This window comes from Oncorhynchus kisutch, linkage group LG3, assembly GCF_002021735.2.
Source record: "Oncorhynchus kisutch isolate 150728-3 linkage group LG3, Okis_V2, whole genome shotgun sequence".
In the NCBI taxonomy this organism is placed as follows: domain Eukaryota; kingdom Metazoa; phylum Chordata; class Actinopteri; order Salmoniformes; family Salmonidae; genus Oncorhynchus; species Oncorhynchus kisutch.
In genome coordinates, this window is record NC_034176.2 from 41900983 (window position 1) to 41913566 (window position 12584).

At 43.3% G+C, this 12584-nt stretch overlaps 1 protein-coding gene across 2 annotated transcripts in view; it reads left to right on the forward strand.

The window, feature by feature from the left end:
• oxct1a (3-oxoacid CoA transferase 1a) overlaps positions 1-12529 on the forward strand; it is a 108677-nt gene extending 96148 nt beyond the window's left edge. For both annotated transcript variants that reach the window (XM_020475269.2, XM_020475274.2), the window contains exons 16-17: positions 11263-11364; positions 11677-12529. In XM_020475269.2, the coding sequence (XP_020330858.1) occupies positions 11263-11364; positions 11677-11712 (138 nt within the window). In that variant the 3' untranslated portion in view covers positions 11713-12529. The remainder of the gene's footprint in view (positions 1-11262; positions 11365-11676) is intronic.
• The last annotated feature ends 55 nt before the right edge of the window (positions 12530-12584 follow it).

Genomic DNA, 12584 nt, shown 5'->3' on the forward strand with positions numbered 1-12584 from the left:
ACCATCCCGTAGCACTCATGTCTGTAGCCATGAAGTGCTTTGAAAGGCTGGTCATGGCTCACATCAACACCATCATCCCAGAAACCCAGACCCACTCCAATTTGCATACCGCCAAAACAGATCCACAGATGATGCGGTCTCTATTGCAATCCACCCTTTCCCACCTGGACAAAATAAACACCTACATGAGAATGCTATTCATTGACTACAGCTCAGTGTTCAACACCATAGTGCCCTCAAAGCTCATCAATAAGCTAAGAACCCAGAGACTAAACACCTCCCTCTGCAACTGGATCTTGGACTTCCTGACCGTCCGCCCCCAGGTGGTAAGGGTAGGTAACAACCCATCCACCACGCTGATCCTCAACACAGGGGCCCCTCAGGGTTGCGTGCTCAGCCCCCTCCTGTACTCCCTGTTCACTCATGACTGCACAGTCAGGCACGACTCCAACACCATCATTAAATTTGCAGATGACACAACAGTGGTAGGCCTGATCACCGACAACAACGAGACAGCCTTGAGGGAGGAGGTCAGAGACCTGGCCGTGTGGTTCCAGGACAACAACCACTCCCTCAATGTGATCAAGACAAAAGAGATGATTGTGGACTACAGGAAAAAGAGGACCAAGCACACCCCCTCGATGGGGCTGCAATGGAGTAGGTTGAGCGCTTCAAGTTCCTTGGTGTCCACATCACCAACAAACTAACATGGTCCAAGCACACCATGACAGTTGTGAAGAGGGCACGACAGAACCTATTCCCCTTCAGGAAACTGAAAAGATTTGGCATGATCCTCAAAAGGTTCTACAGCTGCACCACTGACTGGTTGCATCACTGCCTGGTATGGCAACTGCTCAGCCTCCGACCGCAAGGCCTATAGAGGGTAGTGCAAATGGACCAGTACATCACTGGGGCCAAGCTTCCTGCCATCCAGGACCGCTATACCAGGCGGTGTCAGAGGAAGGCCCTACAAATTGTAAAAGACTCCAGCCACCCTAGTCATAGACTGTTCTCTCTGCTACCACACAGCAAGCGGAACCGGAACGCCAAGTCTAGGTCCAAGTGGCTTCTTAACAGCTTCTACCCCCAAACCATAAGACTTCTGAACATCTAGTCAAATGGCTACCCAAACTATTTGCATTGCCCCCTCTCCACATCACTGCCACTCTATGTTGTCATCCATGCATAGTCACTTTAATTAACTCTACCTACATGTACATACTACCTCAACTAACCAGTGCCCCCACACATTGACTCTGTACCGGCATAGATTGTATAGATTGTTATTTTTTTACTGCTGCTCTTTAATTACTTGTTACTTTTATCTCATTCTTATCCGTATATTTGGAAACTGCACTGTTGGTTAGGGGCTCGTAAGTAAGCATTTCACTGTAAGGTCTACACGTGTTGTATTCGGCACATGTGACAAATTAAATTTGATTTGTTGCCAGAGAATTTTATGTTAATTTATTTACCATAAGCCGCCTCAATGTCGTTTTAGAGAATTTGGCAGTACGTCCAACCGGCCTGACAACCGCAGACCACGTATTACCACGCCAGCCGAGGGCTGTTACAGTGACCATATGACCACAACACCGGCAGCCACAAGTCATGACCACAGTCAGATTCCATGTGACCGTTTAGTCACGGTAACTAGGCTTCTCCAAGCTCTGATGCTGCTGATGGTCATTAGTAGCCCACCAAACTTGCTAACTGCCTGGTACTCAGCATTTTATTGTCCCTCTAATCATTCTGACATCAATGCAAATGTAGGCAAAAAATCTAATCAAACACTTCACGAGAGCCCATGAGCGCATGATGCGCCACATTTCTATAGGCTATGCAATTGCCTGAGAATGGAGTTTTTAAAAAGAGGAGGATCCCGTCAGCTTTATATTGGCTTGGCCTACGATATTTATTTATCAACTTTACGAATATTAAGCACATTGCTTCACATTACAGGAGTGTAGCCTACCTGGCCTGCATGAAAACAACTTAGCTTAGCCCATAGGCCTATATGTTTTGATAAGGTTTGTATCACAACTAAAGTGGCCAAATAACTTCTTAAAATGAAGCACATGAATCCACTTTACAACCGGTGTAGAGCCTAACTGGCATACATAGGAGGCACATGAGTTTCAAGTTTGGGGAAGGTCATTTTCACCATAAAATGGCACCTTTATAATAAGGCATTACATGCATAATCACATTTGGGGTCTCTTTTGAGAATGTTGTTTTCGCACTAATTGATTGCATTTTGGAACATTCGCGCTGATAGCCTACTGCCGTGTGCGCATTGCTGGGCTTATAATGTGAGATATAGCCTAATAGTTTATCAACATTTTAAGCTAAATGTTTTGATCTGTTGCATCATCCTCATTGCTTTTAAAATATTTTTGATGCGAGTGGTTGTATTAGTTTGGGATCTATCGCATCCCACAACTGTCCCAGACTATGTTTGGAATATTTATTTCTCGGACAGAAGGACAAATTGATCAATAGAATAGGTCAACTTTTGTACTAAGGGGGATAGTAGAATGACATAGGCTAGTGTTTTTGCTGTTCATTAGGATTACTCATCTTGTTGGCTGATGAAAAGTAAATGTGGACAGTTCTTCTAACATCTTCAATATGCACCTCAGAATTCGATAAGAAGGACGCCCGCAGTTGTGTCTCGGATGTGTCGGTCTTCACTTGTAGCCTACTTCGGAGCAGAGATAGATGCCTGTGACGAGAACACGATCACGTGATGGGCATTTGCTAATAAGAATTGAGATATCTGAGAGAGCCATGTGAGTGAGAGGTGCTTCAGAATACGCAGCCGGGAGGAGGGATTTTTTTAGGGGGCATTACAGCCACGTTAGGGGAATGCCGTCTTGAAATTTGAGGCATTATCAAGTGCTTGTCAAATTGTGAATGAGAGGTTGATGAAGTGTGTGCAGCCTGTGCAAGAAACAACGCCGAGCTCATGCCTTTCATGCAACTTTTCAAATCAATCCTAGCCTTAGAATGTATTACGAATCAAAACATATAGCCCAATGTTTGTATCACATCTAAAGTTGCATAAATAACTCTAAATTAAGCATATAGGAGGACCTGTTTCTTTGTTAACTGCTCAACACAGCATGTGCGCACTACCTCAGAAATCGTTTTGAGAAAACATCCCTTTCTATTTTATTCAGCTATATTCAATTGTATTCTTCACACTATAAAATAATGTCACGGAATTCTAAGCAAATCTTGTCTGCTAAATGAACTAGTGTAGCCCACAGCTATATGGTATAGCCATATCAGGGCATAACATAAGGACAACTCAAGAGTATGCTATTCTGTTCTTTTTAAATAGACTACATTTTCTTCATATTTCTTTAGACCTGTCTAAAATAAATAATGGATTTGTTGTGATGGTGTAGGCTATATTAAATAGATTTATTAAACTTTTTAAAATGTAAATGTTCCAAAGGTCTGCATCAGTGGCTTGAAGGCTATGCATTGAAGTGTTTATTTGAATTAATGGTCAATTACCGTGAGACCGGCAGTTATTTGTTTGACAATCACCAGCTGACAACATTTCTTGATCGCTACAGCCCAACCCAGGACCCCCGCATCCGGCTTCTTCATCGGCAGGATCGTCTGAGACCAGCCGCCTGGACAGCTAATGAAACTGTGGGTTTGCACAGCTGAAGAATTTCTGCACAAACTGTCAAACTATCTTAGTGAAGCTCATCTGTGTGCTTGTCGTCCGCTCCTGGGTCTTGACCCGACTGCAGTTCGTTTTCGTAACCAACTTCAATGGGCAAATGCTCACCTTCGATGGCCGCTGGCACGCTGGAGAAGTGTGCTCTTCAATAATGAATCCCATTTTCAACTGTACTGGGCAGATGGCAGACAGTGTGGGCGAGCGGTTTTCTGACATCAACGTTGTGAACAGAGTGCCCCATGGTGGCGGTGGGGTTATGGTAAGGGCAGCATAAGCAAGGGACAACGAACATAATTGCATTTTATCTATGAAAATTTGAAAGCACAGGGATACCGTGAAGAGACACCCATTGTGGTGTCATTCATCTGCCGCCATCACCTTTAATGTTTCAGCATTAAAATGCACTGCCCCATGTCGCAAGGATCTGTACACAATTCCTGGAAGCTGAAAATGTCCCAATTATTTCATGGCCTGCATACTCACCTGACATGTCACCCATTGAGACTGTTTGGGATGCTCTGGATCAACGTGTACGACAGTGTGTTCCAGTTCTCGCCAATATCCAGCAACTTGCCTTCCGAGTGGCGCAGTGGTCTAAGGTACTGCATCACAGTGCTAGCTGTGCCACTAGAGATTCTGGGTTCGAGCCCAGGCTCTGTTGCCCTATGTGGCGGCGTACAATTGGCCCAGCGTCGTCCAGGTTAGGGGAGGGTTTGGCCGGCAGGGATGTCCTTGTCCCATCGCGCACTAGCGACTCCTGTGGCGGGCTGGGCGCAGTGCACGCTGACACGGTCGCCAGGTGCACAGTGTTTCCTCAGACACATTTGTGCGGCTGGCTTCCGGGGTTAAGTGGGCATTGTGTCAAGAAGCAGTGCGGCTTGGTTGGGTTGTGTTTCGGAGGCCACATGGCTCTCCACCTTCGCCTCTTCCGAGTCCGTATGGGAGTTGCAGCGATGAGACGACTATAACTACCAATTGGATACCACGAAATTCTGGAGAAAGCAGGGTAAAAAAACAACAAACAAAATTTTAAATGATTTCCGTATATGAACTGGAACTCAGTAAAATCTTTGAAATTGTTGCCTATCGCATTTATATTTTTGTTCTCTGTACATTTTACTTTAGTAAAAAAGTAACTCAAAAGATATACTGTTTGAGAAGCCACAGTTCTTTTTTTAATGGTAGGATTATAAAATGTTCAACTCTGAGGCTATCTTACCGTGATTGTTCTAAATGAGATACATGGAGGATGCCTAACATTCTTACAATGTTTTCCAAAGCCTGGGCCATTATTACTGTAGTGTTGTATGTGTGCAGCATGGGGCTGTATGCTGTACATGTGTTGTGATTCCAGTGTTCTGACAGATGGCTCAATACATTTGCTGTTCCTGCTCATGTTTACCAGCTGTTCTGCGCCTGTTCTGCATGTCTATTCATCCCCTACTGGTTTACATAGCACAATTCCTGTAATACAATTTCACAGTTTAGCAGCAGGTAAGCGTATCAGTCAGAATTTTGCCCAGAGCCTTACTGGTAGATGTTTAGATCTGAATATCGCATACTGTAGCAAGCAGGCACATTTTTGTATGAGTCCCGTATTAGTCCCATTTTATTTAACCCCTTTGTTATGGCAAGCCTAAATACATTGAGAAGTATACATTTGCTTAACAAGTCACATGGACTCACTCTGTGTGCAATAATAGTGTTTACCATGACTACCTCATCTCATCACTACCTCATCCCACAGTCGATCAGTGAATTTCAAACACAGATTCAACCACAAAGACCAGGGAGGTTTTCCAATGCCTCACAAAGAAGGGAAGCTATTGGTAGTATTGTGAAGTTATTAGTTACACTTTGGATGGTGTATGAATACACCCAGTAACTACAAAGATACAGGCATCCTTCCTAACTCAGTTGCCATAGAGGAAGGAAACCGCTTAGGGATTTCAGCATGCGACCAATGGTGACTTTAAAACAGTTATATCTTAATGGCTATGATTGGAGAAGACTGAGGATGGATCAACAACATTGTAATGACTCCACAATACTAACCTAAATGACAGAGTGAATAGAAGGATGCCTGTACAGAATAAAAATGTTCCAAAACATCCATCCTGTTTCCAATAAGGCACGAAAGTAAAATGGCAAAGATGTGGCAAGGAAATGAACTGAATACAAAGTGTTATGTTTGGGGCAAATCCAACACAACACATCACTGAGTGTACCACTCTTCATATGTTTAAGCATGGTGGTGGCTACATCATGTTATGCATTATACTTGTCATCGTCAAGGACTAGGAAGTTTTTTATGATAAAAAGAAACAGAATAGATCTAAGCACAGGCAAAATCCTATAGGAAAACCTTGTTCCGTCTGCTTTCCACCAGACACTGGGAGACAAATTCACATTTCAGCAGGACAATAACCTAAAACGTAAGGCCAAATATGCTTACCAAGACCACATTGAATGTTCCTGAGTGGCCTAGTTACAGTTTTGACTTAAATTGGCTTGAAAATCTATGGCAAGACTTTGTTTAGCCATGATCAACAACCAACTTGACAGAGCTTGAAGAATTTAAAAAATAATAATGTGCAAATATTGTACACTCCAGGTGTGCAAAACTCTTAGAGACTTACCCAGAAAGACTCTGCTGTAATCACTGCCAAAGGTGATTCTAACATGTATTGACTCAGGGTGTTGACTACTCATCCAATCAAGATATATTAGTGTTTTATTTTTCATATAGTTTTTTTTCTTCATAGTTTTTTACAAATGTTAGTTTTCCATTTTGACATTAGGAGTATTTTGTGTAGATCGTTGACAAAAAAAGAAGCTAAATAAATCCATTTGAATCCTACTGCATAACACATCAAAATGTGGAAAAAGCAAAGGGTTGTGAATACTCTCTGAAGGTACTGTAAGTGTTAAAATATTGACAATGCTTTTTGTGCCGTATTTAGTTTAATCTGATGGGCTCTATGGCTTAATGTGCCCTATAATCTGTACTCTAACCTATCTGAGCAGACATCCTGTGACCCTGGGTAATGCTTGTTGCTGTCTACTGTGCTCAGCAGGACAAAAGGCTTCAGCAGTCGTCGTTGGCTCCATTAGCAGCTCAGCTGGCTTCTACACAGGGGGCACAGAGGTGTAATGGAAGCCTGCACAGGATCATTGATTGTGCGCAAGTGTGTGTGTGGTGTGTGTGTGTCTATTCAGTATTATAGGGGATAGTTTGGGTTTGTGCCAGGTGTAGAGAGGCAGATCGATGCGGGAGCCTGGTGTGCCATGTAGCCGTGTTTCTCTCGGCGTCCTATCGCGCCAGTATCTTTCCTTTTCTCAATCTATTCCTTTCTGTCTGTCTTTCTTTCTGCCTCTCCCGCTCGCTCTCTTTCTCTCGCTCTCTCGCTTTCTCTAAAGACGGCTGTAGAATTATGACCAGTTGGAGAAACAGTGTGTGCTTCTCTTTTTTTCCACCCGTACATTTTTGCCTGGGTGCGTTTTAGAGGGATTTGCGCAAGATGCTTCCCAACATTTAAAAAGGTTAAAGCGTCCCCTACCCACCACTGTCATCACCACCTCCCTCTCCCCCTTTTTTTATCCCTCTTTTTCTGCTCTACCCCCTCTTCTATCCCCATCCTTTCCTCCCGTTCCTTTGTGCCCTCCTCTGTTTTATCCTTGTTTTCTTTCCTCCCATCTGTCTCTTCTCATTACCTCGCTCCTCTTCTCTCTCTCTCTCTCTCTCTCTCTCTCTCTCTCTCTCTCTCTCTCTCTCTCTCTCTCTCTCTCTCTCTCTCCCCTCACCCCCACCACTCTCTTCTCTACCTTTCTCTCTCTTCCTGGTATGCTCTCTTGTTACTATTCCCTATTTCCTTCCTTCCCCCTCTCTGTCCTCTGGGTGGATCAGGTAGCCACATGATCCTCTGTGCCCCTCTCATATGAGGACTCTTCACAGCAGCCTGCCAATGTGTGTTAGCTAGATGGCAGCGCTCCTCACAGTAACCCTGCGGAACGTGCTTGGTTTGGTAAACAGTAAATCATGAAACAGCGTTCCCCTCTGAAATGGAAATCAGCCCAAAATAATTACCTATTTATTCACAGTGGAAACAGACATTCCCCTGGTTCAGAGTAATTGCAGCAGCAAACTGCTACCTCTGGCAGTCTATTCCCAGAGTTGTACTTAATGTTCTCTGGTTATTCCCCACTTTCTATGTCTACTTCTGTTAAAACTGTTATTTAACCCTGTTCCAGGAGAACACAATTGTGAAAAAGGCTTTTGTTCAAGCCTAGCTCTAACACACGTTATGCAACGCAACAAGGTTTTGTTGATGAGCTGAATCAGTTGCATTATAGGTGGGATGGTGCAAAAGCCTGCAGTTATCGGAAAAGGCAGAGAGGGAAAAGAGAGTGTAGGTTAAAGAGGAAACATTAGGAAATGAAAAAGTGGAAAGAAAGATTGTGGGAGAGAGGGAAGGGATGGCAGGAGAGAGTAGGAGAGCGAGGGGAATGGGAGAGTCTGTACAGAAGAAGTCATCAGACTGATAAGATCAGACTAGGGATAATTATGATGAGAAGACCAGCTAATTTCACAGGCTTAGTGAATAACAGAACTTGCCTCAGTTTAGAAGACGCTAATCCATAGTACAGTGTGATGATGGCTTTATGCTGTTGCCCAGTGCTGTGGTCCAGTCACTAACGTCACAGACAGTCCAAGACAAGTCTCTGCCTCCCTCCCTATGCTCTCCACCCTTACTCTAATTGTCTTTCCAAGTTTTCCCCTTCCTTTCCCACATTATTTCTCTCTCTCTCTTTCTCTCATATCCATCCTCCTGCATCTCCCTGTCACTCCCATCCTACTAATGAGCTGTAGGTTCTGACAGCTTTCCCGAGAGTGTTGCCGGGTAATGTTTTTGTGATATATTCTTAGACCTGCGACACATAATAAGAGTATGCCAAACAAAGTCTATTAGAATGCATATTATCGGACTCCATGAGCTAAACGGCAGTATTCATAATCTAGTCATGATCAGAGAGGGAGGGAGAGAGGGTGAAGTCGTAGCCTAGAAGACCATGCCCCAAGAAGTCCATGTAGGTGCCTCGCCAAAGCAGGACAGGAACAAAAAGAAACAATGAATCTAAGACCCTTTTTTTAACCCTATGACCTGTTTGTATTCAAAATATGAGTTGTTGATCAATGGCAGAGACACTAAAAGTGAACTTCCAATCAAATCACAACAGCGCCAATGCTTCGCAGAGGTGGGACAGAATGGGGGTTGTTGAGAGCAACACAGATAATTCAGCATTCCTAAAAACAAAATAATCCTTGCACACAGTGTCTTAAGAGTCATGTCAGGGGCTGGGCCGGCCCTACATACCAGGGGCAGACTGGGACAAGAATTCGGCCTTGGCATTTTATCCACACCAGCCCACAACACTGTGCACACCGTCAACTCTTACATTTTTTTGTGCGCTACGTCATCCATTTTGTGATACGATACGAATTTCGCAATTTGTGTGATGTTACAAATTCAATTTGTGCAATATGTTACAAATTTGTTGTGTTTAAGATCCTAGAGTGCGTCTTTTAAGCCATGTTTATAAAAGCTATATTTAAGCAAAAAGGCCTGAGGAGGTGTGGTATATGGCCAGTATACCACGGCTAAGGGTTTTTCCCTTAGCTGTGGTATATTGACCATATATCACAAACCCCCGAGGAGCCTTATTGCTATTATAAACTGGTTACCAACGTAATTAGACCAGTAAAACTATTTTCTGATATAAGATGGCTTCAGGGCTCAAACCACCCAGTTTATAATGCAAATCAGTGCCTGTCATATGTGTTTGGGTTGACAATAAGACCATAATTGCTATGTTTTACTGTAAAAATAGAGATGAATTACATATATATTTATGTCCACTAATTTCATAGGCTAATTCATTTGTGGATTAACACCTGAGGAAGTGGAAACTCAAAACACTAGACTAGATCGCTAACTATTAATATAATGCTCACTGCTTGTAGCCATGTATTCATCCAACAGTAAATGTGATGTCCTAAAACTGTTTTGCAGTTGTAGGCTACCTATCGGCCTATGCCCTCGCAATGGTCGTGCCTCTCCCTATTTCAAAGCCATCTCAAATATCTTGGTTGTAAAATAGTTGTTATTGTGCTGAGTATTGAGAGTTGAGAAATATAAATGACACCTACAGAAAGCTAAGACACTCATCTTCAACAGAGACACTGGGACGAAGCTTCCAGAACAATGTTTTCCCCTACAATTGCAATTTTGAAATGGTGTGTGATCAGACTGCATTGACTTCTGGAGCGCATGGGGGGGAGGGGAGAGTGGCTCACTCGTCACAGCAGCAGGCCCCAACCAAACAGATACAGGAGCAAAACAGACACTTTCATTACAGGAATCATGAGGACAATGCACTTTACTGTTTGACCAATTCAATTTAGCCATCCAACGAATAGGATGTTTTGAGTGAGGTGACAATTTAGAAAGTGCTCTCTTGGCTGATTTAACGATAGAGAATCGGGGCGGGTCTCTCTGAGCATTTTACTTTCAATGTGAATTTGAGCGACCTCCGCTCAGCCAATCAGAAAGCCGGGCCGGCCCATGTTGGTAGGGGTGCCGGCCGATTGCCCACTGAGCAGCCAAATGCTCATTGTAGATTACTATGGCAACAGAGAAATTGCACAAAAATCATTTAAAAAAGATATATCTTAACGGGCCCATGGCAGTGTCTCCGGCAGTGTCTCAATCATTTTTAACCAACTGTGTCCTTTTCTCCATCGCTGGCGTAGTAGGACATGCCAGGTGGCAGCGATACAGTCAAATTATATCAGTCAGTGGTGTTGAAAGAAAGAAACGAGAAGAGGATAGGAATCTTTTAAGAGTGTTGTTGAGACAAAGCCCATATCTTACAACAACAAGATGTGTCCCAAATGGAGCTTTTGGTCCAAAGAAGTGCTGTCACAAACAGGGTGTGATTTGAGACGCTGCCAGAGTCATTGTGGAGGCCAGTCCAAAAGGGCAGGAGAGACCTGCACAACACCACTGGTGTCCTGACAGAATGTGGCTAGGGTGAGTCTCGGGTTCAGACCAAACTGTCAGTCTGGCCTTGTGAACACAGAGAAAAGTCAGACAGTGGGACCCGTGTAGATTTTAGTGTCTGTGGTCCGGCTGGGAGATGAAGGTATTCCTATTGTTTCAGATGGCTTCGCTCATACAGCTAGTGCTTTCTTACCATGTTTTTGTTGATGTGAGAATAGTAACATTTCATTTCAATCATTTTCTGACATTTAAAACAAGTACAGACTCTGAGCTGAAATGCAGGAATCTCCAGGGTGCATTTACCGGACTTTGAGTTTTGTTTGAAGTAAACTGCATCTGTCAGAGAACACAACAGGTACAGGTCTAACCCTCTAGGCCTCCACCCAACATTTCAGATGTTGTTTTATTAAATCCATCTCTCTCTCTCTCTGTCTCTGTCTCTCTCTCTCTGTCTCTGTCTCTGTCTCTGTCTCTGTCTCTCCCCTTCTCACTCGCTCCCAGGCTGTGTTTGATGTGGACAAAACTAAAGGTCTGACACTGATCGAGGTGTGGGAGGGACTCACTCTAGAGGACATTAAGGCATGCACTGGAGCACACTTTGCGGTGAGTCATACAGGGACAGCCAGTCTGGCCACGGGGAATATACTGACTGGCCACTTCAGGGTTGTGTTGTTCAACCCCGAGCCAACTTTTCCATATCTACTCGTTCAAAAATATAATCTTGAAACAGGCATGGAATTACACGATAGTCTCAGTAAATCCATATTTAACTTGAACCGTCTTCGTAAAAAACAGAAAACTAAGAGCGTTTATCAAAAGCAGTTGACTAAGCTATTGAGCATGCTCGGTGGGAATACCATCAATAGTAACACAGATGGTTTCTCTCCTTTCAAAACTCTCTCTGATGTCCGACAGGTGTCTCCAAACGTGAGGTCCATGCAGCAGGTCTAGAAGCTGGGGGGTGGAGGAAGTGTCCGAGGAGAGGAGCTATGACTTGAAGGCTGTTTTAATCTCTCCGTATGTATGCTGGAAGGAAACACAAACTATGAACTCATCCTAATGTTACTGAACACCACGTCTCTACACTGAATCATAACATTACTGTAACGTCAATGAATGTAACATGTGAGATTCATAACGAATACTCGGGTTGAGTTATGATGTTGAACATATTGTAACAATTGACTTGAAGGACTGGTATCCCTGGCATAACTCAAGAGGAACTGTCTAATCATGTATTTAGTAATAATGTTATGTTTTAATCATATGTTTTAATGCTATGTCAAAGTTTCTCCAAGACTTATAACACAAACAATTATGGACTGCATTTCATCCCAGAAAGTTGTGTCCTCCCTTCTGCACTTGTTCAAGCCCTTCCTTGGATGTGGATCAGCTGGTTTCTTTTGGTAGATACGTATACCTTATATGCAATAACTCCATCTACTTTCAGACATACTGCTTTCTCTGATTTAGTGAAATGGGAGTGAATAGGAGAAGAAGGGTGGAGGCAACTTGATGGTATGAAACGCAGCCCTGCTGTGAAAACTGATATGATGTTGTTTTGAATTGCATTTGAGCCTCTACATTTCATCCTAGTTTGGTGCTTTAGTTAAAAGGTTACCCTCGTGGAAACACACTCTTCATAAAAAAATATGGTTCCAGATATTTTAGCTACTACAGAATATGAGGCCTTCCATTTTCTACCTGGACTTATTCTGTGCCATATATTTATATATTAAATTAAACTGTGTTACCTTGAGGAGAAAAATATATTGGTGTCCATTTTCTGCACTGGTATTGACACTCAGAAGTACGCAGTAGTA